Below are 19751 nucleotides of genomic sequence, written 5' to 3' on the forward strand. Positions count from 1 at the left end.
TATTCTTGCACATAGCTGGCTACTGATTAACACCATCTAACCTTGTACCTGAAAACAACCCCTGTTGCTTTCGGCTTGCAGGATTATTTAGTCCGATGAAAGTTTCAGAAATGAGAGTGATTATTAGCATCCTTTTTCTAAATTACAAACCATTAAGCCCTGGATGCTGGAAGTGGGCTGCAGTTTTCAGACTGATTTGAGTTTTTATTTTTCAATGACAGTTAATTTGAAATCACAAGACAAAATATCCGTTCATTTGGATTTTGGCCGAATTACAGATGAAACACTTCTCCACATTATAACAGTGACGACACTTTCAAAAAGTACCTCATTGGTTGTAAAGCACTTTGGGACATCATGAAAGGGGGTCGAGAAAGTCAGTCAGTCAGAACATAAGAAATAGGAGCAGGAGTAGCCTTATAGGCCCTTGAGACTTTTCTACTATTTATTATGATCATGGCTGACCTTCTACATCAACTCCACCTTCTCACTAGGTCCCCATAGGCCTTGATTCTCTCAGAGTTCAAAATTCTATTGTTATGAAAGTGCTTCTGTTTTCATTAAAATATTTTTTGAGGAATTCATAGTCAAACTGAAAAAATGTTGGACCAGTTTTTTTTCAAGAAGGTCAGCAAGAGGACACTGAAAGAACTAGTTTGGCAACAACGTTTACTGGTTGTCACATGACTCAAGTTAAAAATAGAACAGAAACCCTGGTAACTGGGGGAGGACGTGGGCAGAGAATCGTCAGTTGCGCGCCTTTTGACAGGACAGAACCCCAGCTCAGCCCAGCCTGTTCCATCTCATTAAAAAACCTGCCGAAGAAGAAGCGAATTCCCAAGGAAGGAGAGAAGACGGCAACCCAGCTCAGCTTTCCAGCATCTCTCTAAAAGACCCTAAGAAGTCCACTCATCTCGTCTCCTGTCTTTGAAAATTAATGTGCTAAATTAATTCTCAATGCCACCTGAAAAGAACTGTTCTAAAAGATCTCAGTGACCCGTTTGCGTGTACTTGGAGACCAGACTGTATGCCAGTTTTGGAACATAACATATATCATCTGCTGTTTTCTTCAAGAATGAGCAAGTATTCAGCCCAAGTGTTTTTTTGTCTGTAACAGAGCTCCCTGTTATTTTTCTGGTTAACGGATGTATATGTGTGTGTGAGTGTGAGGGGCTAAGGTAAAAAGGGAACTTTAAAATTTCAATATGTGTGTTTATGCTTCACCTCATTACTGGTTAAGACTTGTTTTATAATAAACTGATAATTTTGTTGTTTGTTAAAGAAACCTGGTTGATGTGTTTTATTCTGGGAAAATAGAGTACATGATTGACCGTATCGGTAAGTGGGAAAATTTAAATATATATTGTGACCTGTGGAGGAGTGGGACTAGAATATACAGTGCACTCCTCCTGCCTCGGTCGTAACACTATTTACCTCCGGCCTTCAATATACTCAACCACTGAGCATCCACATCTCTCCTCATGAACAATCCCCTCATCTGTTTGGTCTGTCTGTCTGTCAATCTGCCCCTCCTTCCTTCTTTCATTCTATCCTTCCTATTTTCTTTAAGCAGTTTACATTAGGTGTGAAATGATGAATACACCACTCCCGATTACAGGGAAAAACACTACCTGGAATTGCATAGAATGGACAGCACAGAAACAGACCATCCAACCCAACCAGTCCCTGCCAATGTTTACAACCCACACAAGCCTCCTCCCACCATATTTCATTTAACCTTATCATTTAGAACTTAAAAACAAAAAAGGGGCAATCACTTGGCTGGGTGTGTACAACAGGCCTCCAAACAGTCAGGAAGAGATAGAGGAGCAGATATGTAGGCAAATCTCTGAGAGGTGAAAAAATAATAGGGTAATAATAGTAGGTGATTACAACTTCCCCAATATTAACTGGGATAGTCTTAGCGCAAAAGGCTTAAAAGGGGCGGAATTCTTAAAATACAAACAGGAGAGTTTTTTGAGCCAGTATGTAGAAAGTTCTACAAGAGAAGGGGCAGTACTGGACCTAATCCTAGGGAATGAAGCCGGTCAAGTGGTAAAAGTATCAGTGGGGAAGCATTTCGGGGATGGTGACTATAACTCTGTACGATTTAAGTCAGTTATGGAAAAGGGCAAAGATGGACCAGAAATAAAGGTACTGAATTGGGGGAAGGCTGATTTCAATATGATAAAACAGAAACTGGCCAAAGTGGACTGGGAGCAGCTACTTGGAGGAAAGTCTACATCACATCAGTGGGAGTCATTCAAAGAGGAAATTGTGAGAGTTCAGAGCCAACATGTACCCGTTAAGGTGAAGGGGACCAACAAGTCCAGGGAACCCTGGATGTCATGGGAAATAGAGGATTGGATCAGGAAAAAAAAGGAGGCTTACGGCAGATCCCAAGCACTGAAAACAGCGGAGGCACTAGAGGAGTATAGAAAGTGTTGGGTGGCACTTTAAAAAGTAATTAGGAGAGCGAAGAGGGGACGTGAAAAAAACACTGGCGGGCAAGATAAAGGAAAATCCCAAGGCATTTTATAAGTATATTAAGGGTAAGAGGATAACCAGGGAAAGAGTCGGGCCCATTAGGGACCAACGTGGCAATCTTTGCGTGGAGCCAGAGGACATAGGTGAGGTTTTAAATGATTACTTTTCATCGGTGTTCACTATGGAGAAGGACGATGTAGGTGTAGAGATCAGGGAGGGGGATTGTGATATACTTGAACATATTAGCATTGAAAAGGAGGAAATATTATCTGTTTTCACAGGCTCTAATGTGGACAAATTCCCAGGCCCAGATGAGATGTATCCCAAGATGTTATGTGAGGCAAGGGAGGAGGTAGCAGGGGCTCTGACACAAATTTTCAAATCCTCTCTGTCCACAGGAGAGGTACCAGAGGACCGGAGGACAGCGAATGTGGTGCCATTATTCAAGAAGGGTAGCAGGGATAAACCAGGTAATTACAGTCAAGTGAGTCTAACATCAGTGGTTGGGAAAATATTGGAAAAAATTCTGAGGGACAGGAGTAATCTCCACTTGGAGAGGCAGGGATTAATCAGGGATATTCAGCATGGCTTTATCAGGGGGAGATCATGTCTAACTAACTTGATTGAATTTTTCAAGGAGGTGACTAGATGTGTAGATGAGGGTAAAGCAGTCAATGTAGTATACATGGATTTCAGTAAGGCTTTTGATAAGGTCCCGCATGGGAGATTGGTTAAGAAGGTAAGAGCCCATGGGATCCAGGGCAATTTGGAAAATTGGATCCCAAATTGGTTTAGTGACAGGAGGCAGAGGGTCAAGGGCTGTTTTTGTGATTGGAAGCCTGTGACTAGTGGTGTACCACAGGGATTGGTGCTGGGACCCTTGCTGGTTGTAGTGTACATTAATGATTTAGACATGAATATAGGAGGAATGATCAGTAAGTTCACAGATGACATGAAAATTGTTGTAAATAGTGAGGAATGAAATCCTTAGATTACAGGGAGATATAGAATGGCTGATAAGATGGGTGGAGCTGTGGCAAATGGAATTCAATCCTGAAAAGTGTGAGGTAATGCATTTTGGGAGGACTAACAAGGCAAGGGAATATACAATGGTTGGTAGGACCCTAGGAAGTACAGAAGGTCAGAGGGACCTTGGTGTACTTGTCCATAGATCACTGAAGGCAGCAGCACAGGTAGATAAAGTGGTTAGGAAGGCATATGGGATACTTGCCTTTATTGGCCGAGGCATAGAATGTAAGAGCCATGGAGGTTATGGTGGAGCTGTATAACACGCTAGTTAGGCCACAGCTGGAGTACTGTGTACAGTTCTGGTCACAACACTATAGGAAGGATGTGATTGCACTGGAGAGGGTGCAAAGGAGATTCACCAGGATGTTGCCTGGGCTGGAGCATTTCAGCTATGAAGAGAGACTGAAAAGGCGAGGGTTGTTTTCCTTTGAGCAGAGAAGGCTGAGGGGGGACATGTTTGAGGTCTACAAGATTATGAGGGGCATTGATAGGTTAGATAGGAAGAAACTTTTTCCCTTAGCGGAGGGGCCAATAACCAGGGGGCATAGATTTAGGGTAAGGGGCAGGAGGTTTGGGGGATTTGAGGAAAAATATTTTCACCCAGAGGGTGGTTGGAATCTGGAACGCACTGCCTGAAGAGGTGGTGGAGGCAGGAACCCTCACAACATTTAATAAGTATTTAGATGAGCACTTGAAACGTCATAGCATACAGGGCTATGGGCCAAGTGCAGGAATATGGAATTAGAATAGTTGGGTGCTGGATGGCCGGCACAGACATGATGGGCCGAAGGGCCTGCCTCTGTGCTGTATAACTCTATGACTCTGACCTATGCTTCTATTCTTTTGTCCCTCATGTGTTTATCTAGCTTCCCACTTAAATTGTCAGACAGGGTTCAGCTGACAAATTTGTTGAGATGCTAGCACAAAACAGCATAAAGTGAATAAGTAATTTTCAATCGATATTGTTGACTGTCTATATTTACAGAGAGGAGCGACTCTGATATTTGTTTTTGAAATGTATTGACAGACCCAGAATTGCCTGTCAGTCTCTCGGAGAGTGCGGCTTCCCTTTAAGCAGTGAGAATGTTGCTGCTTCTGCTGTGCTTTTGCGCGGTCACATCAGTAACTGAGCAAGCTCCTTCGTAAGTATAGCGTGGATGAAATGATACCTTTTTCTTTCTAACCCTGGGTAGATACACCTGTAAACTTTGGGTAGAGTTCCCATTTTGGGTGCAATTGGGAAATGCACTTGAGATTGTGTTGGTTTTATTCGGCTTTGTGTTTCCACGAATATTCGTTTGCATAGTCACAAATGTAAAATCTTCCATGTACCAGCGCAATTGGGAAGTGGAATAGAATGTAATGTTTCTACATTTCCCCTCTCCATTGACGAGTGCTCCTTGATGGATTTAAGAGTGGTGACAAGGTGCAGTTTTACTAATAGAAACTCAAATTGACGTCCAACTTTTAACAGTGATTGTGTCTACCAGCTGCATTCCCCCAAATTTCTGCCCTTGAGCTGGAGAAGCAGCATAATTGCCTGTTCAGGCCATTTCTTTGGGATTTACGCAAATCCTCCGCCGAAGTTATGGAGTGAGAGAAGCCCAGTGGGAATTCCGTCCCAGTAATATCTTCCCATCAGTAAATGCAACACTTTTCCCTCCTTTCGCCCCCCCCTCCCGAAAACCATTTGTACATCACAAAGGGTATGGTAGTGTTGTAGCTCTGGTACTGGAGTAGTTATCCTGTACTGATGATCTGGAGTCATGAGTTCAAATCCCACCACAGCAGCTGGTGAATTTAAATTGTGTTATTTCAATAAACCTGGAATAAAAAACAAGTATCAGTCACGATGACTACGAAACTACTGAATGGTCAAAAAAATCCATTTGCTTCACTAATGTCCTTTAGGGAAGGAGGTCTGCCGTCCTTACCCAGTCTGACCCACATCAGCACTTAAATGACCAAGCAAGCCCCTCAGTTGTATTCGAAAAGGTGGCTCACTACTGCCTCCTCAAGGCCCATTACGGGTGGGCAGGAAATGTTAACCTTGGCCGAGGTGCCCACATGCCATGACAAATTGATTAAAAAAAAGTTTGTTCAAGCATAGAGGTCAACACTACCCCCAATATTCACTAAAGGTAGCACATGTACTTTCCCATTTTTTAAAAATTTGTTTTGTGAGTGACTTGCTAGGCCATTCAGAGAGCATTTTAAGAGTCAGCCACATTGCTGTGGGTCTGGAGTCACATGTAGGCCAGACCAGGTAAGGATGGCAGATTTCCTTTCCTAATGGCCATTAGTGAACCAGATGGGTTTTGATAACAATTGACAATGGTTTCATGGTCATCATTAGACTAGCTTCTAACTGAATTCAAATTTCACCATCTGCTGTGGTGGGATTTGAACCCATGTCCCCACAGCATTAGCCTGAGCTCTGGATTACTAGTGCTGTAACTCTACCACGACACCACCACCTCCCCTCTGCTGTTGCTTATTAAACGGCAATCTCTTCCCACTTTCAGCCATTCGCTATCCTACTCAAAGATAAAAAAAAGCGTATCCATCAGTATCACAGAAATGATTCACTAACAGCAACCGGAGTGAAGAATAGGCGGTGATTGAAACTCCTCGCAGGCAGCAGCGCAAAATGGGACGGAACGAATCATCTGCCCCTCATGCTCCTAGCCCCATATTCAGTTCCATTGCCTTCAACTACAGGGTGTATTTATACAGCACCTTTAATGCAATACAACAGCCCAAGGTACTTCACAAGAGTGATTGTCAGACACAATGGGCTGGATTTTGTGGAGGAAGCTGGGCTCCTGGCGCTGGGACGAAAAGGCGGGGGGGGGGGAACGCTGCCTTGGCCTTTTTGTCTCTTTAAAGACGAGGATTCTGCCTCCGAGAGCTGCCGGCCAATCACAGGCAGCGGAGGCCACTGCCGGTACTGCGGAGGCCTTGGATCCAGGCTGGAATTCCGGACCTCAAGTAAGTGAGGCGGGGTCTCGGGGGCCAGTCTGGAAGGACCCGACTTTGGGGTTGGGGGTTGTGGGGGGGAGTTTGTGGTGGTGGTGAGAGCGTAGGCATGAAGTCCGGGGGTGGGGGGAGGGGTGGGTCTATGGAGGTGGAGGTTTTGCTGACAGAGGTTCTACAGATTGCCCACGAAGGAGGGACACACCGCCCCTCCCCCCGAAGACCTCAGGGAGGGCACATCGTTTTACAAGGCGCCCTCCCGTCGCAGGATAGATCCAAGTGGTGGCAGGAAGAGGCCACTTAAGGGCTTAAATTGGTCTCTGGGTGGGAAGGCCATCGTTGACCTACACCGCCTACGGCAAAATTGCTTGGCAACGGGGCAGCAACGAGCCCCCTGACCCTGCCAACGATTCTATGCACCCTCCCCCCCACAACCTGCACCGCCTCCGACTCTGCCTCAGGGTGGGGGGACATAAAATCCAGTCCTACTTGACACAGAGTTGCATAAAGGGGATGTTAGGACAGGTGACCAAAAGTTTGGTCAAAGGTGTAGGTTTGAAGAAGCGACTTAAAGGAGGAGAACGAGGCGGGGAGGCTTAGCGAGGGGATTTCAGAGCTCAGGGCTCAGGCACGGCCACCAGTGGTAGATCGATTAAAATGCGGTACACACAAGAGGCCCAAGTTGGAGGAGTGCAGAGATCTTGGAGTGTTTGGGGCTGGAGGAGATTACAGAGACAGGGAGTGACAAGGTTCTGGAGGGGTTTGAATTTTAAAATGGAGGCATTGCCAGACCAAGGGCCAGTGCAGGTCAGCGAGCACAGGTGGATCATTGTGTGTGAGGCCGTCCGCGTTATTCCTCTTGGGATGACTTGTCCAATGGCCAGTTACCTGAATTAAGCAAAAAGAGAATGCTTGCTGGAAGGAATGAAATAAAGCTGGTTTATCTTTTATTTAGCTTTATGATTACTGCCCCAAACATTATTCACATTGGGGTGAAGGAAAGTGTCAGTATTCAGTTACATGATGCAGAAGGCACTGTCAACTTCCAGGTTTACTGTTGGGATATCATCAAAAGGAAGAAATGTTCCGAGACTGTTTTGTTTACACTGAACCCCGGAAACAAGTACCATGACATTAAAACTATCACGGTGAGTACTTAAAGAGGGCATTTGAAGATTTAACATTGCCAAAGTGCATCTCAAAATGTATTTGCAGTATTTATATTGAGCCCATGCCCGTGGTTTGCCTGAAAACCTTATATTACCAATAAAGACACATTTCAATCTCTGTTTGATGAAACTCTTTCATTTTAACTTAGGGACGATGATGTAAAATGGACAATATTGAATTAGCTGCCCAGCATGTGTGCCTGAGTTTCCTTCACATTGAAGTCAATGAATGGGAAAAATCAGACGGAGCATATTGGAGGCAGCCAATTCGAAATGATCCATTTTACACTCTCGCCCTAAGTTAACATGACTCCTCATGTTGGACCTTACTCCACTTTAGCTCAATGATCTTCTTTGCGTTCCGTCCGATACACACCAGCCCCTAATCCTCCAACAGCACACGATTCCATCTTGCCGCTAGTTCTGCCAACTGTGGTTGTTTTTTTTACAGCCATTCTACACTATACTCTTCAAATTCCTTTTTTAAAAAATTCTTTCATGGGATGTGGGTGTCGCAGGCCAGGCCAGCATTTATTGCCCATCCCTAATTGCCCTTGAACTGAGTGGCTTGCTCGGCCATTTCGAGGGCATGTAAGAGTCAACCACATTGCTGTGGGTCTGGAGTCACATGTAGGACAGACCAGGTAAGGAGAGCAGATTTCCTTCCCTGAAGGATATTAGTGAACCAGATGGGTTTTTACAACAATCGACAATGATTTCATGGCCATCATTAGACTAGCTTTAAACTCCAGATTTATTAATTGAATTCAAATTCCACCTTCTGCTGTGGTGGGATTCGAACCCATGTCCCCAGAGCAATACCCTGGGTCTCTGGGTTACTAGTCCAGTGACAATATCACTACGCCACCGCCTCCCCTATTCTTCTTGTTATCATTTGGTTCCACTCCCTTGAAAGCCTCCGAGAGGCACACTATTTCCCGAACTCTCCATTTGCATCACTCCCGACATTTTCTCTCGCCCCTCCCTCCCAAAGCTGCCTACACGTCCGGTATCTCCCCCCGGTACCCCACGTCACACAGGGCGCTTTGAAAATCATTCTCGTGTTAAAGAACTATGAAATGTGTGTTGTTCCTCCAAAAATGATTCTGGGAAGTCCCCTTGGTTACTTTTCCTCAGTATGATCCATAATACATTCCTGAATTGTCTACTTTGAACTTACTTTATCTCCCCCGAATGGCATTCAAAGATAAATTGGGAAAGTTGGTAAACACAGGACAGGGCAAGACAACTGTGTCCATCTGACCCATCCCAAAGATTCATGCCTGTCAGCTGTCCATTGCTGCAACTATCAATCCGCCATTTCCAAGCTGCTCCAAACTCTCCGCCTCCCCTTCCCTTGGAATTCCATCCTGTGCATTCTCTGTGTAAAATTAAACTGTCAGAGCACCTTCCCTCTTTCACACCACAGTCTGTGGCAATCTCTAAATATAGTCACTTGGAGCACTGTGCACAATTCTGGTCTCCGCAGTAAAAGGATATAGAGGCATTGGAGAAGGCGCAAAAACAATTCATGAGGATGATCCCAGAACTGAGAGGTTATTCCTATCAGGAAAGGATGATAAGGCTGGGGTTCTTTTTTCTAGAAAAGCGAAGGCTGAGGGGGTGACCTGATAGAGATCTTTAATATTATGGAAGGGTTTGATAGAGTAGACATAGAGAAGATGTTTCCACTTGTGGGCGAGTCCACAACTCGAGTAAATATAGAATGGGCGCTAATAAATCCAATAGGGAATTCTGGAGAAACCTCTTTACTCAGAGGGTGGTGAGAATGTAGAACTTGCTACTACAAAGAGGAGTTGAGGCGAATAGCATAGATACATTTAAGGGGATGTCAGTTAAGGACATGTGGGAAAAAGGACTAGAATAATATGCAGATCGGGTGAGATAAAGAGGGGTGGAAGGAAGATCGTGTGGAGCATAAACACGAGGCTGAATGGCCTGTTTCTGTGCTGGAGACTCGATATAATATTACGAAATAGGTAGAAAGAGGGATGAGGTCCTGAAAGCAGATTTCAGAGAGCTAGGAAAGAGATTAAAAAGCAGGGCTTCAAAGGCAGTAATCTCAGGATTACTCCCAGTGCCACGTGCTAGTGACTACGGGAGTAGGAGGATAGAGCAAATGAACGCTTGGCTGGAGAGATGGTGCAGAAGGGAGCGCTTTAGATTTCTGAGGCATTGGGACCGGTTCTGGGGCAGGTGGGACCTGTACAAGGAGGACAGGTTTCACCTGAGCAGGACCAGGACCAATATACTCTCAGGGAGATTTGCTAGTGCTGTTGGGGAGGGTTTAAACTAGCTCGACAGGGGGATGGAAAACTGAGAGGGATTTCAAATAGGAGAGAAACAATACTGGTAATGGTAGGAAGAGAAGTATGATGCGAAATTGGAAGGCAGAGGAAACAAAGGTCAGCATCAAATAGGTTCAAAGTACAGAAAAATGTTAAAAAGGCAAAATTAAAGGCACTCTGTCTGAATGTACACAGCATTCACAATAAGGCAGTTGAATTGATGGTACAACTGGAAATTAACAGATGTGATCTAATTGCCGTGACAGAGACATGGCTGCAGGGTGACCAAAGCTAAATATTCAAGGGTATTTGACATTTAGGAAGGGTAGGCAAAACGGAAAAGGAGGTGGGGTGGCACTGTTAATAAAGGATAATGAGTACATTAGTGAGAGAGGATCTTAGATTGGATGTTCAAGATGTAGAATCAGTTTGGGTGGAGCTAAGGTAGGTGTTGTTTATAGGCCACCAAACTGTAGTGATAAGGTAGGGCACAGTATAGTCAGGAAATTAGAGGTGCATATAATACAGTAATCATGGGGGACTTGATAAGCCTAATTGGCACTAATGCTGTGGAGGACGAACTGTGGAATGCATACGAGACGGTTTTCTAGAAAAGTATGTTGAGGAACTAACTAGAGAACTGGCTATTTTAGATCTAGTATTGTGGAATGAAAAAGGGATAATTAATAATCTTGTAAAGAAGCCTTTAGGGAAGAGTGATCACAATATAGAATTTTACATTAAATTTGAAAGTGATGTCGTTCAATCTGAAACTAGGGTCTTAATTCTAAACAAAGGAAACTACGAGGTTATGAGGGACAAATTGGCTGTGATAGATTGGGAAACTACATTAAAAGATATGACAGTAGACAGGCAATGGCTAGCATTTAAAGAATTAATACTTGGTTTACAACAAATGTGCATTCCTTTGAGGCACAAAAACCAATAGGAAATGTGATCCAACTGTGGCAAAGAGAAGTTAAAGACTGTATTAGATGAAAGGAAGAGGCTTATAAAGTTGTCAAAAAACTAGTAAGCCTGAGGATTGGGAGCATTTTAGAATTCAGCAGATGAGGACCAAGAAACTGATAAAGAAAGATAAAATAGAATATGAAAATAAACTGGTGAGAAGTATAAAAATGGACTGTCAAAGCTTTTATAGGTAAGTACAAAGGAAAAGATTAGCAAAGACAAATATGGACCCATTACAGGCAGAGACTGGAAAATCTATAATGAGGAACAAGGAAATGGCAGAGAAACTAGACAAATACTTTGTGTCTGTCTTCAGGAAGGAAGAATGACTAAATCTTCCAGAAATACTAGAGAACCAAGGGACTAGAGTGAATGGGGAACTGAAAGAAATTAGTATTAGCAAAAAATTAGTACTGGAGAAATTAATAGGACTGAAAGTTGCTAAATTACCTGGATCTGATGATCTACATCCTAGAGTGTTGAAATAGATGGCTGTAGTGATAGTGGATGCATTGGTGAGCATCTTCCAAAATTCTATAGATTCTGGAATAATTCCTGCAGATTGGAAGGTAGCAAATGTAACCTCCCCATATTCAAGAAAGGAGGGAGAGAGAAAACGGGGAACTACAGACCTGTTAGTCTAACATCAGTAGTAGGGAAATGCGAGAATCTATTATGAAGGATGTGAATAATAGGACACTTAGAAAATAATGGTAGAATTGGGCAGAGTCAACATGAATTTATAAAAGGGAAATCATGTTTGACAAACCTATTCAAGTTTTTTGAGGATGTAACTAGCAGAATAAATAAGGGGAATCAGTGGATGTGGTGTTTTTGGATTTTCAGAAGACTTTCAATAAGGTCCCACACAAAAGGTTAATAAACAAAATTACAGCACATGGGTTCGGGGCTAATATAATGGTATGGATTGAGAATTGGTTAACTGCCTGAAAACAGGCAGTAGGAATAAACGGATCATTCTCGCATTGGCAGGCTGTGACTAGTGGGGTACTGCAAGATCAGTTCTTGGGCCCCAGCTGTTCACAATCTATATCAATGATTTGGATGTGGGGACCAAATGTAATATTTCCAAGTTTGCTGATGACACAAAACTAGGTGTGAGTTGTGAGTTGGATGCACAGAGGCTTCAAAGGGACTTGGACAGACTTAGTGAGTGGGCAAGAACATGGCAGATGGAATATAATGTGGAAAAATGTGAAGTTATCCACTTTGGTAGGAAAAACACAAATGCAGAGTGTTTCTTAAATGGTGAGAGATTGGGAAGTGTTGATGTCCAAAGGGACTTGGTTGTCCTTGTTCATGAGTCACTAAAAGCTAACGTGCAGGTGCAGCAAACAATTAGAAAGGCAAATGGTATGTTGGCCTTGATTGCAAGAGGATTCGAGTACAAGAATAAAGAAGTCTTGCTGCAATTGTATAGAGCCTTGGTGAGACCGCACCTGGAATATTGTGTACAGTTTTGGTCTCCTTACCTAAGGAAGGATATACTTGCCATAGAAGGAGTGCAATGAAGGTTCACCAGACTAATCGCTGGGATGGCGGGATTGTCGTATGAGGAGGGATTGAGGGGACTGGGCCTGTATTCTCCAGAGTTGAGAAGAATGAGAGGTGATCTCATTGAACCATACATAATTCGTACAGGGCACGACAGGGTCGATGCAGGAAGGATGTTTCCACTGGCTGGGGGGTGGGGGTCGGGGGGGGGGTGGGGGGGTTCTAGAACCAGGGGATACAGTCTCAGAATAAGAGGTAGACCATTTAGGACTGAGATGAGGAGGAGTTTCTTCACTCAAAGGGTGGTGAATCCGTGGAATTCTCTGCCCCAGTGGGCTGTGGAAGCTCAATCATTGAGTATGTTCAAGACAGAGATCGATAGATTTCTAGATATTAACAGCATCAGAGGATATGTAGGAAAATGGTGCTGAGGTAGAAGGTCAGCCATGATCTAGTTATATGGTGGAGCAGGCTTGAGAGGCCGAATGGCCTACTCCTGCTCCTATTTCCTATGTTCACCGAGGTTGGATTAACCTATTCTTTTATGGGCACTTAGATAATGCTTCCATTGACTCCTTTCCCTCAGTATAGACCATCCCAGGCTCGTCAATGGTTCCTCAGAGCCCAACTAAATCAAGTTCAGTAAGCATCAGTGGGTTGCCTCTTCTCTGCTGCCTCTAAACCCCTGAATGTCATTAAATTGGTGTGGTGATTAGAATTGTACAGAACACTTCACTGCTGTGCACAGTGCTACACTGACACATCCACACACATTCCATTGCCAATGAGCTTTGTGATTTCTTCAAAGACCTTCAGCATATTTGCTCAGCAAGATGGCCCTTCCATGCCTCTTTACTATGACATACTGGTGGAGATATTTCACCATCTTCTTTCCAGCAATGCTTCCAATGCCTGACTTATAATTTGAGGCACACATCTAATGGAATTGGCGGAACAGACTCAAGGGGCTGAATGGCGTCCTTCTGTTCCGAAGGTTCCTGTTTCTTTTGTTTAATCCAGGCTGACATTCCCGGTGCCACGCTGAGGGAGTGCTGCCCTGTTTGAGATGCCGTCTTTTTGGATGAGACGTTAAACCGTGGCCCCATCTGCCCTCTCAGGCGGATGCAAAAGTTCACCATTGGAAGAAGAGCAGGGGAACTCCCTCTGGTGTCAACGTCACAAAAACAGATGATCTGGTCACTATCACATTGCTGTTTGTGGGATCTTGCTGTGCACAAATTGGCTGCCGTGGTTTCCTAAATTACAAGAGTGACCACTCTTCAAAAAGTGCTTCATTGGCTGTAAAGCGCCTTGGGGATGTCCTAAGGTGGTGAAAGGTTCTATAGAAATGCAAGTTCTTTCTTACTTTGAAACAACGATGGTATTAGGAAGGCTAATGGTATGTTAGCCTTTATCGCAAGAGGATTTGAGTACAGGAGTAGTGAAGTCTTGCTTCAATTGTATAGAACCTTGGTTACACCGCACCTGGAGTACTGTGTGCAGTTTTGGTCCCCTTACCTTAGGAAGGATATTATTGCCATCGAAGGAGTGCAACGAAGGTTCACCAGACTTGTTCCCGGGATGGTGGGACTGTCCTGTGAAGCGAGATTGGGGAAACTGGGCCTGTATTCTCTAGAGTTTTGAAGAATGAGAGGTGATTTCATTGAAACCTACAAAATACCTAAAGGGATAGAGAGGGTAGGTGCAGCTAAGATGTTCCCCCTGGTTGGGGAGTCTAGAACCAGGGGACACAATTTCAAAATAAGGGGGAAGCCACTTAGGACTGAGATGAGGAGAAATTTCTTTACTCAGAGGGTTGTGAATCTTTGGAATTCTCTACCCCAGAGGGCTGTGGAAGCTCAGTCATTGAGTATGTTTAAAATAGAGATTGACAGATTTCTAAATACAAATGACATAAGGGGATATGGGGATAGTGTGGGAAAAAGGCATTGAATTGGATGATCAGCCATGATTGTATTGAATGGTACAGCAGGCTCGATGGGCTGAATGGCCTACTCCTGTTCCTATGTTCCTATCAACATCGGGGCTGTAACACATCCGGGGCTGTCTAATTCCCGACCACGATTTGGTGACGGAAGCAGAAGCCAGATGGAAAAGCTTGGGAGTGGGAAGCCGCACGATTGAGCTTTTAGTAAAGTCGCTCGGCCTGTTGCAGGTTTCCCAGCTGCAGGTGAAGGAGCTGTTGCTGTGGCGACGCCGGAAGAAGTATGTCTATCTCGTGGCTGAAAGTCGGCAACTCCTGGAGCAGCGAAGGATGGTGCCCATCAAACTGTCTAGCAAAAGGGGCTACATCTTCATTCAAACCGATCAGCCCATATACACCCCCAACCAAACCGGTGAGTCCCATTGTGTGGGAGATATGATAGTGGCTGATAAAATAGCGAGAGGGGGATAAGAGAACAAATACGTAGGCAAAGTTCTGAGTGAAAAAACTGTCGGGCAGTAATAGTTGGAGATTTCAGCTACCCTAATATCAACTGGGATACACAGAAGGCACAAAATTCTTCAACTGCATTCAAGAGAACCTTTTTCAGCCAGCACGTAACAAGCCCAACGAGAGGGAGCGCAGTTCTAGATTTAGTCTGCGGTAATGAAGCTGGGCAAGTGGATGAAGTAGCAGTGGGTGACCAGTTTGGAGAGCGTGGCCATAATACAGTTAGTTTTAGCATGATCATGGAAAAGGACAAAGATAGAACAGGAGTAAAAGGTCTAAATTGGGGGAAGGCAAATTTTACAAAACTGAAAGGTGATCTGGCGAAAGTGGACTGGATACAGCTACTTGAAGGAAAATCAGTGGCAAACCAGTGGGAGGCGTTCAAAAGTGCGATTCTACAGTCGCAGTGTAGACATGTCCCCACAAAGATAAAGGGTGGTGCAGCAAAATCCAGAGCCCCCTGATTATCTAGAAGCATACAGGGTAAGATAAGGCTGAAAAAGAAAGCTTATGACGGTCACAAGAAACTTAATAATTTGGAAAGCCTAGAGAAGTATAAAAAGTGCAGGGTTGAAGTAAAAAAGAAAATTAGGAAAGCAAAAAGCGGTCTTGAAAAATTATTCGTATGTAAAATCAAGGAAAACCCAAAGATGTTTTATCAGTATATTAAGAGCAAGAGGATAACTAAGGAAAGGGTAGGGCCTATCAGAGATGTACAAGGGAACTTATGCGTGGATGCAGAAGATGTGGGCAGGGTTCTTAATGAGTTTTTTGTCTCTGTCTTCACAAAGGAGAGGGTTGATGTAGACATTGTAGTTAAAGAGGAGGAGTGTGAAATATTAGATACGATAAGCATAATGAGAGAGGAAGTACTAGAGGGCCTGACATCCTTGAAAGTGGATAAATCACCAGGACTGGATGGATTGTAACCCAGGTTGTTAAAGGAAGTCAGGGAGGAAATAACGGATGTGCTGAGGATCATCTTCAAATCCTCACTAGATACAGGAGAGATACCAAGGGATTGGAGGTCTGTGAATGTTGTACCATTGTTTAAAAAGAGTTTGAGGGATAGGCCAAATAATTATAGGCCAGTCAGTCTAACCTCAGTGGTGGGTAAATTGTTAGAATCAATTCTGAGAGACAGGATAAACTGCCACTTAGAAAGGCACAGATTAATCAGGGATAGTCAGCATGGATTTGTTAGGGGAAGGTCGTGTCTTACTAACTTGATAGAATTTTCTGAGGAAGTAACAAGGAGGATTGATGAGGGTAATGCAGTGGATGTGGTCTACATGGATTTTAGTAAGGCATTTGACAATGTCCCGCATGGCAGACTGGTCAGTAAAATGAAAGCATTTGGGATACAGGGGAATGTGGCAGGTTGGATCCAGAATTGGCTCAGGGACAGGAAACAAAGGGTAGTAGTCGATGGATGTTTTTGTGAATGGAAAGCTGTTTCCAGTGGTGTTCCACAGGGCTCAGTGTTGGGTCCCTTGCTGTTTGTGGTATATATTAATGATTTCAACTTAAATGTGAGAGGCATGATTGGGAAATTTGCAGATGACACAAAAATTGGCCGTGTAGTTGATAATAAAGAGGATAGCTGTAGACTCTAGAATGATATCAATGGTTTGGTTGAATCGGCGGGAAAGTGGCAAATGGAATTCAATCCAGAGAAGTGTGAGGTATTGCATTTGGGGAGGACAAATAAAGCAAGGGAATACACAATAAAGTGGAGGATATTGAGAGGGGTAGAAGAAGTGAGAGACCTTGGAGTGCATGTCCACAGGTTCCTGAAGGTGGCAGGACAAGTAGATAGAGTGGTGAAGAAGGCATATGGAATGCTCTCCTTTATTGGCCGAGGTATAGAATACAAAAGCAGGGATGTAATGGTGGAACTGTATAAAACACTGGTTAGGCCACAGCTGGAGTGTTGCGTACAGTTCTGGTCACCACATTACAGCAAGGACATAATTGCTCTGGAGAGAGTACAGAGGAGATTTACAAGAATGTTGCCAGGGCTCGAAAGTTTGGATATGCTGGGATTGTTTTCCTTGGAACAGAGGAGGCTGAGGGGTGACTTAATTAAGGTGTACAAAATTATGGGCGGCCTAGAGAGAGTAGACAGGAAGGATCTCTTTCTCCCAGTGGAGAGGTCAATTACCGGGGCACAGATTTATGGCGATTGGTAGAAGGATTAGAGGGGACATGAGGAAAAGCTTTTTTACCCAGAGGGTGGTGGGTGTCTGGAATTCACAGCCAGGAATGGTGGTGGAGGCAGAAACCCTCAATTCTTTTAAAAGGTACCTGGACATGCACCTGAAGTGTTGTAACCTGCAAGGCTACGGACCAGATTCTGGAAGGTGGGGTTAGTTTGGGTGGCTAGTTTTTTCAGACACAACAGGCTGAATGGCCTTTTCTATGGTTCTAAGTTGCAGTGGGAGAATTCTGAGTGGCCCCTGCAGGAAGTCTTCATGGTGGGGGAGGTGGGGGGGAGGTGGGGAGAGACACGATGAGACTGTCAATACTGACACAACAACTTGCATTTAGAGGCATCGGATCTACAGCACAGAAACAGGCCACTTGGCCCACCTGGTTCATGTCACTCTTTCTGCTCAATGTCAGCCTCTGCCCACCAATCTCCATATCCTTCCAGAAAGGTTGTTTTAAACCTGAAATTTACTCATTAAAGGAAATTTGCAACCAACATTTGGGAGACTTGTGGCCGAGTATCCAAGATACAAAGCTGTGACTTTGTATTTTCAGCAGGAATGAACACACCCTCATCTTCATTAGGCTGACAGTTTGGGTGCTGGCAGGGTCCAAGCCTGCTCCACAGGGTCTCCCCAGGGTGCAAAACACACACACACACACACACACAGACTTTACCCCAGACACTGAGACACAGACACACACAGACTTTACCCAGACACTGACACACAGACACACACACAGACACACACACACACATACTTTACCCCAGACACTGACGCACACATACTTTCCCCCAGACACTGACACACACAGACTACCCCAGACACTGACACACACACAGACTTTACCCCAGACACTGACAAACACACACAGACTTTACCCCCGACACTGACACACACACACACACACAGACACACACTTTACCCCAGACACTGACACACACACACACAGACTTTACCCCAGACACTGACACACACACACACACACAGACTTTACCCCAGACACTGAGACACACACACACACACACAGACATTACCCCAGACACTGAGACACAGACTCACACACACACAGACTTTACCCCAGACACTGACACACACATACTTTCCCCCAGACACTGACACACACATGCACACACAGACTACCCCAGACACTGACACACACACAGACTTTACCCCAGACACTGACAAACACACACAGACTTTACCCCAGACACTGACACACACACACACACACAGACACACACTTTACCCCAGACACTGACTCACACACACACACACACTTTACCCCAGACACTGACTCACACACACACACATACACACACACACACACACAGATAGTCACATACAGACGCATACTGACACACACACAGGCACTCAAACTGGCGCACACTGACACTCAAACTCACACACACAGACACACACTCACACACACACCCAGACACACAAAAACACTCACACATTGACAGACACGCACTGACACACACACACACTGACACACATACACACACTCTCATGCTCACACACAGATTGACCACATATGCAGACACCCACACAGCCTCACACACATACACACATGCAGACACTCAAACTGACAATTCACTCACACACACATGAACACACACACATGTACTCACACAGACAGACAAACTCACACACATAGACACTCAGATTAACACACACAAACACAGACACACACTGACATACATAGACACTCACATAGACCCTCACACACTGAGACACATGAACACTCACAAACACACTCTCACACACGCAAATGCGCACATACTCACAGACACACATGTACACACACAGGCAATCACACATACACTCACGTAAAATACAAACACGTACAGACACTCACTCACACAGACACTTACAAACGCATTCACTCACACACACAGACACACAGTCACACATAGATACTCACACTTGCATACACAGACACTCACTCACACACACACTCAGACACATACATATGCACACGCACACAAACACACACACACACACACACACTCACAAACAAACACACATAGTCTGAGCATGTGCAATGTGTTCATTTTAAGGTATTCTTTACAAATGGATAATTTCCTTCTGCTCTGGAAATGCTCCTCAGATATTTTTCAAAGTTGTTTGTTGGAGTGAAATTCATGCTGTGTTTTTAATTTTGTACATGTTCCTGAGCATGTGTCTGTATGTGTGTTTGTCTGTGTGCATGTGTGAGTGTGACTGTGTGTTTGTGTATCTGTGTGTGAATGCGTGTCTGTATTCGTGTGTGTAATATGTGTGAGCGTGTATCTGTGTGTGTACATGTGTTTGTGTGTGAGTGCATGTCTGTGTGTGTGAATGTGTGCATGTGGCTGTGTGTGAGTGTGTGTATGTTTGTATGCGTGTGCCTGTTTGTGTTTGTCTGTGATTCTATGTATCTGTGTGTCAGTGCATGTTTGGGCGTGTGCCTTGTTACAAGTGTTTTGTTTTTGTATTGAAAGCTTAGAATTTAGGGCGGCACAGTGGCGCAGTGGTTAGCACTGCAGCCTCACAGCTCCAGGGACCCGGGTTCGATTCTGGGCACTGCCTGTGTGGAGTTTGCAAGTTCTCCCTGTGTCTGCGTGGGTTTTCTCCGGGTGCT

The 19751-nt window shown here is 44.4% G+C and overlaps 1 protein-coding gene across 1 annotated transcript in view; it reads left to right on the top strand.

Annotated features, from left to right (window-relative positions):
* The first annotated feature begins 4537 nt into the window (after nt 1-4537).
* LOC137346263 (complement C4-A-like) overlaps nt 4538-19751 on the top strand; it is a 156185-nt gene continuing 140971 nt past the window's right edge. The window contains exons 1-3 of the mRNA XM_068009725.1: nt 4538-4658; nt 7448-7640; nt 14634-14814. Of these exons, the coding sequence (XP_067865826.1) occupies nt 4600-4658; nt 7448-7640; nt 14634-14814 (433 nt within the window). The 5' untranslated portion in view covers nt 4538-4599. The remainder of the gene's footprint in view (nt 4659-7447; nt 7641-14633; nt 14815-19751) is intronic.

The sequence above is a fragment of the Heterodontus francisci genome, chromosome 29 (genome assembly GCF_036365525.1).
Source record: "Heterodontus francisci isolate sHetFra1 chromosome 29, sHetFra1.hap1, whole genome shotgun sequence".
Taxonomy (NCBI): domain Eukaryota; kingdom Metazoa; phylum Chordata; class Chondrichthyes; order Heterodontiformes; family Heterodontidae; genus Heterodontus; species Heterodontus francisci.